At 48.3% G+C, this 21,455-nt stretch overlaps 1 protein-coding gene and 1 non-coding gene across 2 annotated transcripts in view; one reads left to right on the forward strand and one right to left on the reverse strand.

The window, feature by feature from the left end:
- Allc (allantoicase) overlaps window positions 1–5,421 on the reverse strand; it is a 29,550-nt gene extending 24,129 nt beyond the window's left edge. The window contains exons 1-2 of the mRNA XM_032908625.1: window positions 5,214–5,421; window positions 2,908–2,958 (exon numbers count right to left, since the gene is read on the reverse strand). Of these exons, the coding sequence (XP_032764516.1) occupies window positions 2,908–2,958; window positions 5,214–5,303 (141 nt within the window). The 5' untranslated portion in view covers window positions 5,304–5,421. The remainder of the gene's footprint in view (window positions 1–2,907; window positions 2,959–5,213) is intronic.
- Window positions 5,422–7,138: 1,717 nt separating this feature from the next.
- On the forward strand, window positions 7,139–7,244 carry LOC116906316. The gene has a single exon (XR_004388604.1). It is a non-coding gene; the product is annotated as a U6 spliceosomal RNA (small nuclear RNA).
- The last annotated feature ends 14,211 nt before the right edge of the window (window positions 7,245–21,455 follow it).

Below are 21,455 nucleotides of genomic sequence, written 5' to 3' on the forward strand. Positions count from 1 at the left end.
TCCTCACACTCCAGGTTGGGATTGAGGGGGAAAAAGAACCCTGTGGAAAGGGTGGCGGTTGCATATTTGAATAAAGAACCTAAGCTAGTCCTGGGGCTCCCTCACAGCCCAGTGCCTGCTCTACAGTGAAGGGCACATAGTCAAATGTGATCCACTCAAACATGCATGGACAGAGAGAGGGGACAGTGACAGCCACTCAGCAGTGAAGAGGGCAGCAGCCTGGGTCTGCAAGGACCATGGCGGATGCTCAGTCAGTGAAGAGAGCATAGTTCCAGAATGCCAGGTACTTAAGACATGAGAACATTAGAAACTACAAAAGCTTATTATACTTCTAGACACAATCGCTTTAAAGTATAAGATACATCAGACCTTTCTGCTATGGACTGAATGTTTATGCCCCAGATTCCGATCCCTGTGTCAAGGCCCCCACCCAAGAACTGGTGTGACTAAGTGGGGACTTAGGAATGAATTGGTCACAAAGGCAGAACATGTTATAGTTCGGGTATTAAATACTCCCAAAGGCTCAGGTATTAAACAAAGGCTTAACCCTCAGCTTTGCACATTGTGAGGTGGCGCCTACAGAGAGGCCTTCTGGAGGTGTTTGTCGGAGGAGGTGCTGAAGCCCAGGCCCTTTCTCTTTTGTCCCTTGGCTGCCTTCAGGTGAGCAGGCCTCCAGCTCACACTTACATCATGGTGCTCTGTGCTGCCACAGGCACAAAGCAACAGACCAAGAAGCCATGGGTGAGCACTCTGAAGCCATGAGGCAGATAGAACCTTTCCTCTTTAAAAGCTGACTCCTCTCTCACTCTGCCTACTCTCAGGGTAGGACTGGCCGAATTCTTCACAATTGGGCTGGGTCTCATAAGAAGAATTGAGCATCCTCTCTCTGTCCTGAACCTATAAGGACACAGTGATGTGACTCTGCCAGCCTCGATCCTAGATGTCCAGACTCCAAGCTGTGGGAACGTGCGTTGGCCGAGTACGTCTCTTGTGTGTGGTGCTCTAACAGCAAACACTGACAGAAACTACTGCTGGGTAGTGTCCATTCTGCCAAGGGGAGGGTGAGGAGTGGGCTAGGACCAATGAGAGAAAAGACCTTAACTTAATCACTTGTCTCCCTCTCTCCCCCTCCTCATTCCCCTCCCTCCCTCAAAAGGAGAAAAAAAAATCACCAAGCATGATGGGGCACACCAATAATCCCGGCACGCATGAGGCTGAGGCAGATGGACTGCATAAGCTTGAATCCAACCTGGGCTACATAAAATCAATTCCAAGCCTGGGCTACAAGGGAGAGTTTCTGATTTAAAATAAAGTAGTAGTAGTAGTAGTAGTAGTAGTAGTAGTAGTAGTAGTAGTAGTAGTAGTGGTAGTAGTAGTAATAGTAGTAGTAGTAGTAGTAGTAGTAGTAGTAGTAGTAATAGTAGTAGTAATAGTAGTAGTAGCAGTAGCAGTAGTAGTAGTAGTAGTAGTAGTAGTAGTAGTAGTAGTAGTAATTAATAATGGGGAAATGTAAAACCCATGCCTAATGTTTTAAGTGTGACTATATATGCTCATGTGTGTTCGTATGAGGGTATTATATGCATGTTCATGGGTGCACCAGAATGTAAAATAGAAGTAAGGGCCTGTCCTCACACTCCTACCCAAATCCACTGCTTGGGCTTCCCGGTGTGGCATGTAGCCTTCGGGCCCTGTGAGCTCCTAACACCGGCATGACCTCTGCATGAAGTGTCGCTCATTCTCAAGGATGCTCCTGGGGTATGTGTCTAGAAGAGCCACACCCTCTTATCCTGATGCCGTCATTCGATTCTCATTTTACTTCCTTTTCTCCTGAGTAAAAAGTAAGTTGATATATGGACGGTGCCTTCAGAGTTAGGGGAGTCAGCTTGCTCTGAGCTCAGCCAGGTCCTTCTCTGACACAGCAGCAGTCTCTAGGGACCTCTAACCAAGGCTGATGGCAATGCAGTCACACTTGCTGACATACTCCTAGGCTTCCAGAGACAGACATCCATGTCTTCTTTAACCACCACACCTCCCCACACACACCCTTTTTTTTTTTTTAAACACAGATCTCTCACGAAACCTGGAGTTCACCAATTAAACTACAATGGCTGGCCAACAAGCCACAAAGACCCTACTTTCCCAGTGCCTGGATTATAGGTACACTCTCACCGCTGTGACTGATTTCTTTGCACACTCTGGGTATCCAAACTTGGCAAGTACCCTATCCACTGAGCCATCTCCCCAACTCTATCTGTCCACAGTTTAATTTTTATTTTTATTACTAATAGTGTGTGTGTGTGTGTGTGTGTGTGTGTGTGTGTGTGAATGTGGTAGGGGTGTGCTATGGTATATGTGTGGAGTCAGAAAATAGCTTTCAGGAGTCAGTTCTCTGGTTCTATTGTGGGTTACAGGTATTGGACTCAGGTCCTCAGGCCTGTGAAGCAAGTCAACCCACTGGGCTACTCTCTTTTTTTTTTTTTTTTTTTTTTCTTTTTTTTCCGGAGCTGGGGACCGAACCCAGAGCCTTGCGCTTGCTAGGCAAGCACTCTACCACTGAGCTAAATCCCCAACCCCAAGAATGCCCTGCCCTTTGGAATCAGGCAGATGTTCCCAAATCTCAAGATGTTTTCTTCCAGCCCAGGGTATGGAATCCTCATGAATCAATGAGGACATTCTCAATGAGCTTTTCTACTTTGTCAGCCTGGCCCCTCCCCTCCTCTCCAGGCTCTACCTGTCCCTGTGTGTCCCCTGGGAGCTGGTGCTGATTTGGGTGTGTTTCCTGTAGCCTGATCCTTCCTGCCCAGTATACAACACAAGCTGCTGACCCAGACAGGCCAGTGGGTTTCGGTGAAGTGCAGAGCTTCAGCTAAGCCAATCATTGTCCACACAGGATGCCAGTAGCCATACCTTTATGAGATTTTCTGCAGGACCAAAAAAGTCATCTGTTGCAAACAAAACCTGAACAAAGAGAAGAAAATGGAGTCAAGATGAAATTACCATAAATTAAAACACACTTTATTCCACCCTCTAGCGAAACATTGGGAGATGCAGTAAAAAAGAGTGTGGACTGGCCTAAGGGAAGAGACAGTGGAGTTTCCCCTGCAATGCTTTATAAGCTTCTGGGTCTCAAGCCTGCTGCCTCCTGAATCATTTCTTCCCATTCTTTCCTTCTGAATCCCTTCTACAGTCTGGATGGAAATGCTAATGTCTCACACTTGGAATGTAAATAAACCAGCGTCTTTCTGTCAGGCTCTTGGCTCTTATAAAGTTCTTCGAGAATTTCGTACAAGCATGTTCTGATCATATTCTCCCTCCTTCCCTCCCTCCCTCCCTCTCTCTCTCCCTTCCTCCCCCTCCTTCCTTCTACTCTTCCCAGATCCACCCCTCCTTCCCTACCCACCAAGCTTGGGTGTCCTTTTTTAGCCTTGGGGTTCTTTTATAAAGAGCTCAATGGGTGGAGCAGGGGGTGGGGTGGCTCAATGGTTAAGAGCACAGGAGAGCAAGCATGAGGAACTGAGCAAGAAAAGCCAGGCCTGGCCACACCCATACACCTGTCACCCCAGCACTGTAAGCAGCTGGGGACAGGAGGATCACTGGTATCCCTGGCCATCAGCCTAGCAAAAGAAAAAACAGCTCCAGGTTCAGTAAGAGATCTGTCTCAAGGCAAATGAGGTAGAGAAGGATAGAGGAAGAAATCCGATTTCCTCCTCTGGACTCTGGGCACACCTGTGGGCACACACTTTTGCACACAGACGCATGTCCACACATACATACAACACACACGAAACATAGACACGTGTCCATATATACACACAACACACATGAAACACAGACACATGTCCGTCCATACAATACGTATTCATGTGGGGGGGGGAGGAAGAGAGGAAGGGAAGAAGAGAAGAAAACAACGCTCACTGGGTCACACCTCAGCTTTGGAGGCCACCATTCTTCCTACAAATGGCTCCAGGAAGATGGTGCTGCAGCATGCTGTCCTGGTGATGTCCCCACTAAAGCAGCACACTTCTGAGTGAGACCAAGGACTGCTGCATTGCACACCAGTGAAGCACTTGCTCCCTGAGTAAAGCACACTGTGGCCCGCTGGGTGAGAATGAACTAGCTAGCTGGGCACCTGCATTCCTCTAGCTCTGCTCCTTCACTATTAGTGCAATGGGACCGGCTTCCTCCCACTCCTGCTGCCCTCCATACCCTGCTGTAATGGACTGCATCCCCTCAAGTCCTCCCTGACATCATGGACAAACCAACCCCTCCTTCATTGCTTCTCGTCGGGTATTTTATCATAGCAATCAGAAAAGTGATGAATCAAAAAGATCAATACATAGAAGTAACACTGTTGCTATGACAACCATGACCATGTGGTTCATAGGCCTTTAGAACCTGTTTGAAGTAGGAATGTGGAAACTTTGGAAACTCTGTTCCATTCTAAAAATAAGAACACCACAGAGGGATAGTGAACTTTGCACAAGTGCAAAGCAAACATCACATAAAAAATAAAAGTAGGGGATGGGGAAAATGTCTCAGTGGGTGAGAGGCCTCACGATGGAAGCATAAAGGCTTAGCCCAAATCCTCAGCAAAAGCCAGGCGTGGCCCATGGAGGCCTGCAACCCAGTGCAGGGGGTAGCTGCCAGAATATCTGGAAAGTGACAATCTCTAGGTTCAGTGAGAGAGCCTATCTCAAAGGACTAAGGTGAAAAGTGACAGGACACCTGGCATCATCCTCTGGCCTCAGTATATATACATTAACATACATGCAGTATAATATACACATACAAATGCACACATGCATACACACACATGCAATCACATAGGTTGTATACACACAACACATATACATTATGTACATGTATGCACATACGTGCACATACATGTACACACATGCATGCATGTACATTTGCACACACATACACATGTACACTCACACCTCACACACATACATTATGTACATATGCACAAACATGTACATACACACATGCTCACATGCACACATATATCCACATCACATACATACATACATACATACATACATGTATATACATTTCTGCCCTAGTCCAGATTTGCCCTGGATTCAGTTCATCTCTTCAGAACCTTGCCAGTGCTGGGCCTGACTATAATTCACTTTGGGTCAAAGTAGCCTGAGTGGGCCCCTCAGTGTTTGATCCTAACACAGACTTCCTGCCCTTGAGAGCCCACTTACCTTTCCTCCCACGCACTCAGAGGCCAAATCAATCAGCTGGGTAAAGTCCAGAAATCTGGTCAGCTTTCCCTCCTTTGGAGTATCAGCCATGCTTCCTAGAGTTGAGAAGGGCAGGCCCAGCCAGAAAGCTTCAGAAGTGAGGAGGTCTCAAAAACCATGCCTGGAGGCCTTTGGAGGTGAGGCAACCAAGGGCTGGACTGTTCTTCACCTTGGTGAGAGTTAAGCAACCAAAACAGACAGGAAGTTAGAGACAGGTAAGAAGAAACACCACTTAACGTACAGATCCCAACTAGGTCTACACTAGGCCATGCTGTGTCTTGATTTCTGTCGTGGTCACCTTGCTATTACTGTGAAGAGACATTATGACCAAAGTGACTCCTGTAGGATAAAACACTTGATTAGGGCTTCCTCACAGTTTCAGAGGTTTGGTCCATTATCATCGTGACAGTGTGCAGGCAGACATGGTGCTGGAAAAACCGATGAGAGCTCTACATCCAGATTCACAGGCAACAGAGCGGAGGAAGCACATAATGGGTCAGGCTTAGGCTTTTGAAACTTCAAAGCCTACCCACAGTGACACACTTCCTTCAACAAAGCCACACCTACTCCAAAAAAGCCACGCCTCCTAATCCTTCTCAAGCAGTGCCACTCCCTGATAAGTCATTGGTCAGGTACATGCACCTATTAAGGGTGTGGGGTGTGGGGGAAGGGGATATTCTTCCTGTCATAACTTTGTGCATCTTGAGCCATCATGACATAAACTTCTGTCACATGCTCCTGTGCCTTGGTCTGAGTGAGACCTGGAGGCAAACCAAATCTTAAACTGTTTCTGTCAGGTGTTACATTGTTGCCACAGTGGTACAATGTCACTAATATGTTAATTTTATATGGTTTTCTCTGTTCTTACCAGGAGCAGAAAAGTGGGATCACAAGGATCACCCAATAGTTTAGGGTTAGGGAGACCCTTAGGCCCCTCCTCTTTGGACCCTCTCTCCATTTTACCATGTCTTCAAAATAAGGTACGAGTTAGGCTCCTTGTTTTCCTGGTGACATGAGTCCTCCAGGCCTATGGCCTGGCCTCTGGCCAAGGCAGCGTCTGTCCAGCTGTGCATGGCTCGCACAGCAGGCACACCTCATTTGCACCTGCTGCCTGGTTGCTCTAGGGTATTATTAGAATGTTCTCAAAGACAATTAAAAGCAAGTTATTCTTTTTAAAAATTAATGCTTTCCTTTTAGGCAACTGTAGTAGCTTGAAGGAGAATGTACACACACACACACACACACACACACACACAGTGTCCTTCCCAACAGTGTCCCTGCAGAGTCACCAGCTGAAAGACACTCGCTGCCTGCTCTTCAGTGTTCGCTCTCCACTCAGTCTCTAAATCCTGTGAACAGGGTACTCTTTGCCAAAACTCCCCCCTCCCGCTTCCTCTATCCCTCTCTTTCCAGGATCAGATGTAGTCCAGGCTGGCCTTATACTTACTATGTAGCCAAGGATAACCATGAACATTTTATGCCAAGTGCTAGGATTGCAGTCTTGAACCACCATTCCTGTTTTGAGGTGCTGGGCACCAAACCCAGGGCTTCACACACACACTGCCACGTCCTCTGTCAACTTAGCCACGTCGCCAGCTCCAAGCATTTCTTGCCTGAATTCCTATAATATTCGACAACTTCTGATTCCATCTAGTCCAGCTTCCCCTCACTGGCCAATGACCAGTCTATAGTGCTCATCTCACTGGTTTTCCAGCTAAAAAGCATCTAACGAAACAGTCTTGACTGTGGAAACGTATACAGGTCCCCAGCACTCATCTCTCCTACTTCAGACCCAAGTTCACTTTCTGCTCATGCCTGGAACGTGCCTCGCCCTCCTTGGCATGGTCAAGGGTGTCTGGTGTTGGAAAGGTTTTTAAAGGCTTTAAGTGCTCGTGTCGGCAGCACGTATACTAAAATCGGAACAATACAGAGAAGATTAGCATGGCCCCTGCGCAAGGATGATGCACAAATTCGTGAAGCTTCCATATTTACAAAAAAAAAAAAAAGGCTTTGAAAATCCATTAGTAAAGTCTGATGCTTGCTGAGGTCATTAATAACAGGGAACTAGGATAATGGATGCTCTCCTGTAACACACGTGGAACTGATAGGCAGACGTATACCTCTGCAGTGTGCAGACTTACCTTGATACCCAGAACAGCAGTTACTTACCAGATGCCTGTGTGTGTTCTAGACATGTGACATGTTATAAATACAGTGAAGAAGCTGAATTTTAAATGATGCCGGATCGAATTTCAATGCTACATGAGTCACCTGGTTCCCACTGTGACATGTGACATCATGCTGGGTCCCTAATCCCAGAAGCCCCCTCTGTTTAATGAGTATCTTAGCTTAAAGGCAGAGCAGAGAAGACAGTGGGAGTGGCCACAGAGGAAATCGAAAGCTCGGCCTTTCTTACCACTTGTCCCCACAGTTGGGACTAGCAAGTTGCTTCTGGAGTTGAACATTCTTTTGAAACTTACCCCCACAGGGAGCCACTGGTGAATTTTACAAGGGTCTGTTAGTTTTTCCTCTTCTTTTTTTTGGGGAGGGGGGCCATTGGATTCCACGTAGCCCAGGCTGGCCTTAAAGGTACTATGTTGTAGAGGATAGTCCTAACTACTGGTCCTCCTGCCTCTCCTGGAATAGCAGGTGTCTGCTTGGTTATGTGGTGCTGGGATCGAACCCAGGGCTTTGTGAGCACCAGGTGAGCTTTCTACGAACAGAGCCATTCCAGCTCCCCCTTTGCTTTGCTTCTTCTCCATGAGACACATTATAAATATGCATGAGTAGCGGGACTCCCACTGCAAATGGAGCTTTGCCAGGGGATTGATGAAGACCTGAGTATTTCCCAGAAGTGACCATAAGGGTCTCTTAATGGCTTCTCCTCTCTAGGGAAGCTTGTAGGCGGGAGTAAGTGAGCAGATGACAAATCTCAGAGACGTGCGGGAGAGGAGAAATTCCTCCCTCTGTTTAATTTATTTCTGCCCATTTAAAACACATTTTAACAATAGTTTGGAGAATTTCTGCAGTGGCTTTTAGGGTGTTTTTTTTTTCTGTATGCACACAATCACACACACTTGCACATGCATGCACATGCATACACATAAATACAAACGCACACACACACGTTCACATACACACAGGGCAGTGAAGGGTGTGTCTGCTGAGGGTACTATCTGCAGAGTGCAAGGCAGTGCTTTGCTCAGAACTACTTGCTGGATGGTTTCTCTATTCTGGTTGTGGATGTTTGTCTTTAGGAAGCCATGTTGTAGCCTAGGTGACAGGCATTAACTTATCAGAAAGGAAGTGTCCTACACTGAGAGGAGTGGGCAAGTACATCCAGAGAGATGGATGCAAACATAAGACCAGACCCAAGATCTGCCAGCCCTGGACCATTCACAGGGAAGAGGAGGGTTCCCGGGAGACACAACCTGATCCTTGAGCCCAAACTAAAGGCAGCTCACAAGGAATGGCCATGGGGGAGATTTCCATAAAAAAGAGGCAGATGCCCCAGGCCTTTTATCCAACCGCACTGTGAGAGCATTTATACAACTTCTAGAGTAAGTTTGAAACAGGTTAAGAAATGACACTCACACCAGAGCCCATGCAAGAAGCTGGAGATTTGCACTGTGGCAATTTTCCCAGATAACACAAGCAACAAGCCAGCATGCCTGCCACACTTTGGTGTCAGGGCGATCCCTCTTTACAGTCCCACATGTGGGGGTTCCATCTGGTATGACTGATAAGCTCATGTGTCTGTGTTTATGATACGATTTGAGTATTTTCAGGGTATTTATTGGCACAAACGAATCATTTATCAGTTTGTGCACCCTGGTGCTCTGGCAGATGGTAGCCGTTAACGTAGGAAAGGTGTACAGTCACTCTTTGTTGGCACTTACGTTCAAAATGGAGTAACCCAGGTCAAGGTTATTGCTTGTTAAATGGAGCCTTTCTAGGCTAGGCTCAACCTCATATCCCATACAGTACAGAGTAAGCCAGAGCAGTCCCTGCCTGTCCTCAGCATTCCATGCTGGCACCAGGGTGGAGTGAACTCTGGTCAGGGTTAAGTGCTGAGCAGCGTGAGTGCTGCCGCTGCTGGATTCCCCACTTGGTGTGTCTCTTCAGATCACCTCTGAGCTTTTAAAGCCTCAGATCCCAAGCCCCACCCCACACACATACTCAGAATCCATAGGATGGCCCACTCAAGGCAATCGTGGCATGAATGTTGCAGGGACATCATCTGCTTTTCTACTGTGTGTTGGAGGCTCACGGAACAGAACTGGTGTCTGATATTATAAACCTGTCAAAATCCCAAGGCTGGGGAGACCCCAGGCCCTCCAAGGCTGGGGAGACCCCAGGCCCTCCAAGGCTGGGGAGACCCCAGGCCCTGGAGGAAAACTATTGCTGTTGTTTTGCCAATGAATAAGATGTGTCCATCAAATTGCCTTCTAGATCCTTTTGTCCACAGATTAACACTTTAGCCAAAAAGCTTCTTTTGCAGTGAGTGATGGGTTACTGAAGGTCCTAACTGGTCTGAGACAAGTGTCTACTGAGTGCACAGCCATAAATGTCACCACCTCCGAGGCTCATGAAAGAGGAGGGAAGAATTTAAGAGCAGAGAAAGGAGGGACGTAGGGCTGCTTCTCGCATAGCCCTTGCACTTATGAACTCACAGTAGCTGCACAGGAATGGACCCATCAACGTCCTGCCATAGAATGGGGATGGATTGTGAGGCCCCACCCTTCTCTGGGATTCTGTTAGATAGTCCATCGTTTCTGGGGTGGTGAAAGACATTTTCTTCAATTGTATGTATAGTCACTGGTATGGTGTCCATACGCTTGTAAATAATTAACAAAATTCCCTGGAAAAAACAGAGAGAGAGAGAGAGAGAGAGAGAGAGAGAGAGAGAGAGAGAGAGAGAGACAGAGAGACAGACAGAGAGAGAGAGACAGAGAGAGACAGAGACAGACAGACAGAGACAGAGAGAGAGAGACAGAGACAGAGAGAGAGAGACAGACAGAGACAGAGACACAGAGAGAGAGACAGAGAGACAGAGAGACAGACAGAGAGAGACAGAGAGAGAGACAGAGAGAGACAGAGAGAGAGACAGAGACAGAGAGAGACAGAGAGAGATAGAGAGACAGAGAGACAGAGAGAGAGACAGAGAGGAGAGAGGAGAAAGGAAGACTGGTTGGTGAACATTGGGATTGGTGGGCTGAGAATCAATATCCCTCCCCAACTCTGTCACTGTACAGATGGGAAAACTGAAGCCCAAAATGGTGAGATGCTTTCTCAGGAGGCAGAGCCTTACCACCAAAGAACAATGGGAGCTGCTGAGGTTCTGGTATTAGATGACAAGGAATGCCCCTGTCCTGAGGGAACCCAAAGCATACATAGTCTGAAGAGCATTTGCCAGGAGTCCTCGCCCAGCCAGGCCACCAGGTGGCGCTGCTCACCACAGCATTCTTGGATCCTCCAGGGACCCTGAGCTCAAGATGAGCCCAGTCACCTGAGCCCTGGGGATTCATCAGGCTCTTGAACAAAGAATGCTGTTTACTTTGAATCTTTCATGCGCCCATTCACTTTTTTTTCTTTCAAAGAGTAACACGTTACCCAAAACTAGAGAAGAAAATGCAACATAGAGTCCTGAGCTTTCCTCACCCCAAGCCACAGCCACAGATGGCATGATGTCATTGCCACCAGAAAAAAGTAGCACACGCCTTTAATCCCAGCACTCAAGAGGCAGAGGCAGGCGGATCTCTGATCTCAGAGTCAGCCTGGTCTACAAGAGAGTTCTAGGACAGTCAGGGCTACACAGAGAAACCCTGTCTCAGAGTTGGTGTGGGTGTTATTACATTACAGATGGGATCTTTAAGACTTCTTACATTTATGTTTCATTTTCTTTTACCTCTGTCTATATAGAATGCTAAAAGGAAAAATAAACAAAAAAACTTTAAAAGACACTGGAATTTCTAAAAAAAAAAATAAAAATAAAAAAAACCCTCAAAATTAACATTCACTCAGACTTCCCAACCAAGAAAAGTTGTTCCCAATCAAAATAAAAATCTTCAAACATGCAGAACTTCAGGATGCAGGTAGAGTTTCCAAACCTTGTCAGCTCCCTTAGCCAAAAAGCCCTCTTGCATGTTTGTAGGAGCACTGAAGCACTTCTGGACCTGGACCCCACTTGTTGAGGGCTGGCCTGTCCAAGGCTGTTCCTGAGGCTCTGATGTATAGAGAAGAAACAGCCAATAGTAGCCTGGGGCAGGGCCTTGTGGAAGCTATGGCTTTAGACCCTAAGAACCCAACTCTTCTCATTGTACCAGGCTATGAGATCAGTGCCCAGGCTGCTGTAGTCTCTCTCTGTGATGTTCTAGAGATAAACCATGTTTCTCTTGTGCAATGTTGTTTGATTATCTTCCTGCTGACGTGGCCCCACTGTATGATAGTTTCTGCTGACTGTCCTATTTCTCCCCTGGAAAGGCCTCGTGATCCCGAAGTTATCTGTCTCCTTATCATCTGGTTCTCCCTCTGTGTCTCCCTCTGTGTCTCTTTGTGTCTCTCTGCCTGCCTCTCTCTCTCTCTCTCTCTCTCTCTCTCTCTCTCTCTCTCTCTCTCTCTCGACCTGTCACTAAAGACTGGCCCAGGTCACCCACTCATGCCCCGAGGAGTTAGTCATGTTATAATGGTTGGCAGAGGAGAGGAGTCATATTCCTCAGTGTAACCACTGATGTTTCCCTTGCTCAAGAAAATAATACACACACATCTCACAGGCACTCACACACACATAAACACACTTACACAGAGATACACATGCACCCTCATGTACTCACACACATACATGCACACACCCATTCTCACACATACACTCACACACACATACGCATGCTCACTCAAATATACACACATACACATGCTTACTGACATGTGCACACACACGTACACATTCACACACATACTTGCATACACATATATACACATGTGCACACAAGTGTTCATGCCAACAATCTTAATTAAATGCATCAGCCATTTTTAAAGACATAAAAGTAAGAGGGAGACTTATGGAGAAGTCGTTCAGTGGGAAGGAGGAGACGAAAGGATTCTGAGGTGAGGAATATGACCAATGAATGAATGAAAGAATCAGCTAAGGTCCGAGAGGAAGACATGAATATTTCCTATAGCCCTTCCAAATTCTCACCCTTCTCCCTTCCCCCTCTCTCAGGAAAGCCCAAATATCAGACTACAGTGACCCTCCCTGACATCTGTTTAAATACCATGCTGCTGCTGAGACCCGGAAGCAGCCATCCCTAAGCCCAGCAGCATGCTGAAGTTGGTCCTGGTTGCTGCCCACGTACACTCCCAGCCATCAAAAGGAAGATACAGGCCAGTAACTGAGGCAGTCGCTGCTGAGGGGAGTGTCAGGCAGAGCACGATACAGAGCAGTCTGGGAAGCTGGGGAGGGACTGCCCCCTACATGTAGAGGAAGCTATCCTGGCCTGGAATCATCCCACATTAAAAAAGAAATCTGGGGTGGGGGAAGGGGGGTTATTGTTAGGTTCCAGAGAAGCTTTGCCAGAAGAATGAACCTCAAGGTGAACTGAAGGACAGTGTTCACTTGAGACAAAGCTTGAGAGAGCTGAGGCAGAGCCCAGGGAGTCACAGGCAACAGAGGAGAGTCCTGGCCATAGACCAGCAGGGCCGCATAGGTGTGGTAGTGTGTACCTGTGACCCCAACACTCAGCAAGCTGAGTTCAAGGCCAGCCTGCACTACGTAGTGAGTGATTGCCTCTGCTCTTACCTGTGTCTCTTTGAATTCATTAGAGCCCAAGGTTATATAACCTCCTAAACAAGGATGCAGATTGAGGACTGCATAGGGGTGGGGGTGGGGTATTTCTGTTCAAACAGTAGCATTGGGCTTGCTTCACTTTGTGCCCAGTGATGTTGTTGCTGCTGCTGCTACTGCTGTTGTTGCTGTTGTTGTTTGAGGCAGAGTCCCTTTGTCTCTGTTCCCAGCCTCAACTGGCCTGGAACTTACTTTGGAGACAGGCTGGCCATGAACTCAGAGAGTTCCTCTGCCTCCTGAGTGCTGGGATTAAAGGTGTGCACCACCAGGCCTGGCCCATGTTTAGATGTTTTTAAAGACAAAAGTCGTATGACTTAAACTCCAGTAGGACAAAGACCAGAGCCAGAAGACAAAGTCCCCCTCAGTCCTTCTCAGCTGGGCCCTAGAACTCCATACTGACCATAGAGCCTCAGGCCACCTCCCTATTTTCCCCCAACCAAGGGTCTGGTGTTCTTGGAGACTGGACTTCATCCTCCCTTCTCCCACCTCATTCCCTTGGCAACATCAACATTAGGCATAACAAATTACTTGATGTGATAAACAGATCTCCAATCTCACCCGAGTCCAGATCCCAGTGCTTAGGGTTGAATTTCTCACTCCCCACAGTCCAGTGCTTTGAACTGTGAACACCAGCAACAATAGAATTTATAGAGGACAGAGAGAACCTTCCTCTGTGATGTCACAAGGGCTATAGGATATAGAGCTGAGGGAACAGCTTGTCCCTGGAGAGACCAAGGGATGATGGCTGGAGCAGGCCTGTTCCCTTCTGCATATGTAATCCTACCGATCCCAGGGCCTTAAGCCAATCCTACCCTGCTCCCTGGCGATGGCTGAAACCCTCACGGTCCCACCCAGCTGTGGCCTTGAATTCACATTGTATCTCTTCAAGGTATCTGTTTATGCGCCCAGCAAATGCAGATACATTCTGCAATGGCCTCTGACAGCCTAGAAAACACAAGGTCTGTTGAGGGAATTTGTTATAAACCAAGGACACAACGCTCAAGGAAATGCATACGTACACAAAAATTTACTGCCATAAAAGAATGCTCAGCGCTAGACAAGGCCACCAGGGCTCCCTAGTGCACACCAGAGCTGAGCCTACAATCAAATGTGCATTCAGTGACAGGTTCCTACACAGTAAGTTCCAAGGCACTGCAGCAGTTGCTGGCTGGAGACCACATTTTGGAACAGGTTCTGGAAGCCACTCAGTGGGGCAGCCATGGCATTTAAAATTGAATAACTATCTAAAATTAAATATAGTTCAATTAACATTAAAGGGAATTAATCAAAGTCCCAAGCTGAGTCTCGAGTTAGCGGCCGCATGTAGCCAGTGGTCACATGCTCAACCACAGTTTCTATTCTCCTCCATTTGTAGCAGGGAAAGGAGAAAAAAGGAGATGAAGTGACAATCCCAGAGGAGTGGCCCCAGGTTGACAGGCTACTCCTGGAGCCCAATAACATACCCACAATCTCAGTTCTATCCTATCAAGATACAAGGATCTCTGGAGCCAGACTACAGCAGTGGAGAAATAGTCACAGTGTCCCCCTATGGTCTCCCACTTCCCAGAAGGCAACGCTTCAGCTGCCTGCATAGGAAGAACAGGGATCCTTGGGTAGGCTCCTCCCAATAGCTGTATAGCCCTGTCTAGAGGATGCGACCCCCTCACTGGTGGGTCCAATGTGGGCAAGGTCTACTTTTCATATTAACAAGCTGTCACCTGTCCCCACTGTGGCAGCTGACAATTCTCTTCTAGCAAGCTGCAGACTTCACTGCCCCTAGAGAGAGCATGGACTCAGTGCTTAGGCAATATCCACCACCATCTTTCTGGGGCCCATGTGAGAGGCTACAGACAGATGTTTGTGAGCCACCATGTGTCCTAGGTCCTTGTGATGGTTTGTATAAGCTCTTCCCAGGGAGTGGCACTATTGAAAGGTATGGCCCTGTTGGAGTAGGTGTGTCACTGTGGGTGTGGGCTATAAGACCTTCATCCTAGCTGCCTGGAAGTCAGTATTCTGCTAGCCGCCATCAGATGAAGATGTAGAACTCTCAGCTCCTCCTGCACCATGCCTGCCTGGACACTGTCATGTTCCTGCCTTGATAATGGACTGAATCTCTGAACCTGCAAGTCAGCCCCAAGTAAATGTTGTTTTTATAAGAGTTTCCTTGGTTTGGTGTCTAGTCACAGCAGTAAAATCATAACTAAGACAGTCATCTACAAGGGCAAGAAGTACTCATAACTAATGAGCCCTCTCTCTCTCCAGCCCCAACTTGTGAGTTTTACTTAAGTCCTGAGCCCTGTGATTTTCCTTCACTTCCTTAATTTTGAGGATCCTCCTTCTAGGTAGGAATGTTACAATTTACAGGAAATATCTACACAATTCCCAATGGACTCCTCCCCCAACCCTGCCCAACTCCACTTTCTAAATTTTTATACCATCCTGAGTATGGGCTAAATCCACAAAGGCATGACTTCTAGAGAGGAGAATGTGTCTGGAGTAACAACAGTGTAAAATCCCAGGCTAGGCTGTAAAAGTCGAAGGCTTTCGAGACAGAGATCCATCCCCCTCCCCACCTTCCCTTTCCTTCTTCCCTCCCCTTCCCCTTTTCTTTCCCCCTCCCCACTTTCCCTTTCCTTCTTCCTTCCCCTTCCCCTTCTCTTTCTTCCTCCCCTTCCCCCTGATGGTAACCCGAACATATGAGTGTCTAAGAAATGAACCTTCACGTATACAAATCCCAGCTCCCCATAGACTAGACTAGGCAGGGCAGCTAGGAATCCAGCCTTCCCCAGTGAACAAAGACCCTCCACAGGGCAAGCCAGGACAGCCGCCAAAGCTGACAGTGTGCAGTGTCTGGAGCTGGTCATAAAGTTGCTACTGCCCCACTTTCCATGTGTCGAGGGTCGCAAAGATGACCACACAGCTCTCCCCTCCCCTCACCAATGTCTCTTTGAATAGTATATTATTCAAAAGCCCTGTAGAGAGATCCACGTGGCAAGGCTCAGAGGCCACCTTCAGACAGCAGCAGCAGCATCTGTAGGTCTTGGGGGCTGACTGCTTGTGGCCAAGACTTCAGATCAGCATGCAGCCCGGGCAGAGGTCATGGCTAATCTCAGGTGTGCCCCTGAACCAGAACCACCCAGCTAGACTACTCCCAAATTCTCAATCCAGAGAAACTGTTTATGGTAATAGATAATGACTGTGATCTCGTGGCTCACTGGTGCAAAACTATTGCACACAGAGAAACCTGGTTGGGCACGAGGGTGGAACATCTAAGGACTGGATGGATAGCTGCAGCCAGAAGTATCAAGATGGAAGAGTTTCCTAGACGCTTTAAAAGCAACTCAGCACCATCACTGCTGACGTGGTGTGTTCTCAAGGTGCCCCGAGCCAAGGAGAGCATCTCCAGTGTGCTTGACAGCAGAGGACATGGGGGTGCCCACATTTCTTGAGCACAAAGACAATTTGGGAAACAAATTGCCCCTGGTGTGTGCTTCATGCCTCGATCTCCCACCACCACCCCAGTGTGAATGCAGAGCAAGGGAACCAGAGCAAAGCACTGGATGCACTCAGAGACAAAGCAGGAAGTCACCACAGCCCTGGGTTTCTGGGCCACTGTGCCCTCTCTTCCTTCTGTTTCATACATGACAGATCTATTCCCAAGTATCTGCATTGCCTCCCCCTAACCCCTGCCCGAACCTGCCATGGTGAACATGATTCATCTTGGCCATACCTGACTTTCCTTCCATGTTAGACAGTGTGTAAACATGGCAGCAAGCTTTCCCATCCTCCACTTTTCCAGGTTCCAAAGAAGGAGAAAGGTAGCAAGCAAGCTTTCCCTGAGTCTACCTAAGCCAGGCCAACCCTTCCAGCACCTGATGGACATACACGAGCAGAGAAGGCAGAACCATAAGCTGTCCTTCATCCCAACACCTAGCCCACAGAATCACAGTAGATTACTGTGATGGTTTGAATACTTGGCCCAGGGAGCGGCACTATTAAGCAGTGTGGCCTTGTTGGAGGAAGTGTGTCACTGTGGGCGTGTGCAAGGAGATCCTCCTATTAACCACATGGGAGTCAGTCTTCTCCTAGCGACCGTCAGATGAGGATATAGAACTCTCAGCTCCTCCTGCACTATGCCTGCCTGAATGCTGCCATGTTCCCGCCTTGATGATAATAGACTGAACCTCTGAGCCTGTAAGCCAGCCCCAATTAAATACTGTCCTTATAAGAGTCACCATGGTCATGGTGTCTGTTCACAGCAGTAAAACCCTAACTAAGACAATCACCTACTGTCCTCCATCTCAACCCGTGACCCACAAAAATCACAATTTAGAGCTAAAGTAAATGGTTCTTGTTTAAAGTCATTACAGGGGCTCAAGCAGTGACTCTTTCAGTAAAACCCTTGCTTTGCAAGCACGAGAACATGGGTTCAAGCCCCAGAACCTCCCCTCTTTTTAATCCAATAACTAGAGAGCTACCTCATTGCCTAAGAGTGCTTGCTACTCTCGCAGAGGACCCAGGTTTGGTTTCTAGAATCCATATCAAGCAGCTCACGACCACCTATGATCCCAGTGCTAGAGGATCTGACATGCTCTTCTGGTTTCCATAGATACCTGCACATATGTGGTGCTCATACGCACACTCAGGCATACATCCATATTCAAAATGGCTCCTTGTAATCAGCCTAGCCTAATCCAGCCAAATGAGAATCTGCCTCAAAAGGCAAGGTAGACAGAACCTAAGGAATAACACCCAAGGTTACTTCACACACACACACACACACACACACACACACACACACACACACACACACACACACATACATAAAGAATAAAGGAAGGAAGGAAGGAAGGGAGAGAGGGAGGGAGGGAGGGAGGGAGGAAGGATGGATTCAGGAGTGAGGTTACACAGTAAAGGCTCATCCATACATAACTATTGGGGGATAGATGCAACCATCCCCCCAAGGGACTTTCCTTCCAAAGCAGAAACTGGACCCCTTGTCTCCAAAGCACAGATGCACACAGACTGACAGGGTTGGGGGGTGGGGGGGGCTTGTGCAGTGCACAACCTGTGCATCAAATGTGGCCCTGACCCCAGGTACCCAGGCACGCAGATTTGCCTGCAGGCTCTGTGTGGGAAGGCAGTGATGTACAGGCACATCAGTAAGCCAGCTTCCATGGCAACAGCCTCAGCAGCCTGGCAACAGCATCCACAGCCACAGTAGCCGAGGGACCCACACAGATCCATATGCACTGTGATTCACGGGATTTGTTCCTTCCACAACTGGTGCTTCTGGGCTGTTCCCGTGACTTCTCAGCAGTTTGTTTCTGTGTAAATTTACCAAACTGATCTTTCTACTTACAGCTTACACAGCACCTGCTTTTGATGAGGTCGAAGTGAGTCCGGTTGGACCTGTTGACTGGGTCAGCCGCTGGTTGTCTGTCCGTGTTTTTAACTTGACCCCAGCTAGAATTATCTGAGATCTCAATTGAGGAAGTGCGTCTCCCACATTAGCATCGAGGCAAATCTGTAGGGCATCCTCTTGATGTGGGACTGATGTGACGGGATCATCACACTGTGGGTGGTGCCACCCCCGAACAGGTGGTCTCGCATTACGTAAGGAAGCAGGCTGAGCAAGCCACAGGAGCAGTCACTGTGTAACATATAGGCAGAAGAGGGGAAAGTGACTGTCCAAGCCTGGAGAGACTAGAATGGCCAGGTGAATGGCTGCCCATGAGTAGAACGGATGGAGCAGAGTCTGACAGAGCAGAAATACCCTACATCCATCTCTCCCAGGATTTCAGTCTGGGTGGAAGCTTGCCCTGGGACTTTAAGGTGCTGGCCATGGAATCTAGGCATGCCACATCCTACAGCTAATCAGTCATGGCCAGTGCTTTCCTAACTAGTTTTACACTTGGCCTAACTAAAGGGCCACTAGGCTTGTGCAAGCACACTTGAATGGTCCCCTGAGGGTGGAAAACCACAGATGGTATGGATGGAGCCGTTTTCTGAAGAAGGGCACTACGGCCTTGGCCTCCCCTCCTAGGCTAGAGTTCTCCTTCCCCACTGCCCTAGCACTCTTTGTTCTGCCTCTCTTTCTCCCTCTATCTCTTACTGACTCTCCCTCTCTCCTCTCCGCTCTGTTGTTCTCCCTCTCTCTTGCACAACGCACGACAGAGAGAGAGAGAGAGAGAGAGAGAGAGAGAGAGAGAGAGAGAGAGAGAGAGAGAGAGAGAGAGAGAGAGAGAGAGAGAGAGAGAGAGAGAGAGAGAAATGTTAGTGCCCCCAGCACTCCTCCAGCTCTGCAAACCTCGCTGACTTTCGCCATCTTTCCCACTAGGTGGCACTGTGGCACCATGGATTGACACCCCTGACCCACGGCCCGAGGCTCTCTTTGCTCGCCTATCTCAGCTTGTGCTCCTCAGAGGATTCTAAAGAGGACACCCACACCAGCTTTCCGGTCACGCCTCACTGCGGCACCTAATGAATCTCAGCTCTCGCCTGAGCCGCCACAGCCCCGCTGCGCAGACAGCCCCGCCCCCACCCTCCCGGGTCTGAACCGAGGTTTCCTCCTGAACCTCGAGAAGGGAATTCAGGACAGAGGTCTGGCTCCGCGCCCAGGTGTTTGTACCCGACCTGATCTGCTTCAAAACCGTCGTCACCGCAATGTAAATGTCCGTTGCCAGGTACAAATAATGGCTAGATCGCTGTTGCTATGTTTTATATTAGCACAAATTTGCCTAAATGGAGCTTAACAGAGGAAACTACAAGGCACCTGGTACTTCTAATCTCCCGTAAGGTAGGAGGCAGTGCGCAGAGCTCTGGTCCACCTTCTGTTCCAGTTAGGTAAAGCTGCGGCTGCAAGCCCAGGGATGTAAGAGCAAGTTTCTAAGACATCCCAGACCCGTGGTTCTCAACCTCCCTACTGCTGTAACCGTTTAATGCAGTTCCTCGTGTTGTGATGACTTCAATCATAAAATTATTTTAGGGTTACTTCATAGCTGCCGTTTCGCTACTGTTATGAATTGTAATGCAAAATATGATATTCGACTCCGAGGGGTCACGACCCACAAGTTGAGAACCACTGTCCTAGATGCTGTTGTGTACCCATAGTAGGACAACACTGTCCTACTCAATGCATCACCACTGCCTCTCAACGCATGCTCCATTCGCCCATGGTGTTAAGTACTCAGTACTCAGTCATCTGGTTTGTCTCTCAACAGTCAGTGGTCTCCCTGTTCTGACTTCTCTGAGGGTTGACCTCCTAGACTGGCTTTGGTGAGCCCCTGGGCTTCTCCCAGTGAGGGATCTTACACACTGTTTCCACAGATTCATGCCCCAGATGGTGCTGCACCTGCCTACCAGGCTCCTCATCGTGTGAACATGTTGGACGTTATCTGAAGGAGAAACCAACCAGGAAGTTCAACTGCACAGCTCTGATTTTGAGTCCAGAGGGGGTTTCCATTCTTCCTACCAATACATAATCAGACTGTGCACATGCGAACTTGGAGGTGCTCACGCAAGCTGCACACCCCAGCCTGTCTTTGTCTTTTCTGAAGGGCACTCCAGTGAACAGAACATGGGGGTGTGGGGAGCTCTACTTCCTTTGGGAGAACAGACACAGGCTTGGCTATGCCAGATCAAGACTGAAATCTCTGAGGACTTGCCTACAGCATTGTCCCCTAGGTATGCCATCATCCCCCGGCGACTCATGGCTTGCTCTGAAAAGACAGAACTGTGACGCCTAACAGCCAGGTCTACCAGACCCAGAATATGCCCTGAAGAAACGCCAAGTGACAAACCACAGATCGGCAGACCTGGTGTGAGTGGCGCCAAAGGGAAGAACCAGCAGGGAGAAAGGCAGGCCTCTCCAGGTCAAAAGCCAGGCAGACGCAGCAGCAGACTGGTGACTTCTGACCTCCTGTCACAGGAGGCAGGGGCTCAGATAAGCATCTCTGTGCACCTTTTGCTTTAGTCTGCTTTCCCATTTACAAAGACAGGAACCTCCTCTCCCAAACAAACCATGAACCTCTCAGCTCATACATTACAAAAATGCTCTCCCTGGTGTGAAGGGGAAGCTAGGGAATGTCTAACCCCACACCAACCACCAACCCCTATCTAAGGTCCCAATGGCAAAGTCCAACTCCACCCAAGTTCTTGCTGGAGAACTAATGGATTTAATGGGTGAGGGGTTATGTGCAAGAGTATAGATGACCCTAAAACAGCCCAACTGGACAGCGTGTACCCAGCATAGATGATGGAGCTCCCTTTTCCTAGTCCTTTCTCAAACCACACAGTCCAGCTCTTCCCAGAGACCCTAAGATACTTACAGTCAGAATGGAATTGCATATAAATGACCA

This window comes from Rattus rattus, chromosome 7 (assembly GCF_011064425.1).
Source record: "Rattus rattus isolate New Zealand chromosome 7, Rrattus_CSIRO_v1, whole genome shotgun sequence".
Classification (NCBI taxonomy): Eukaryota; Metazoa; Chordata; class Mammalia; order Rodentia; family Muridae; genus Rattus; species Rattus rattus.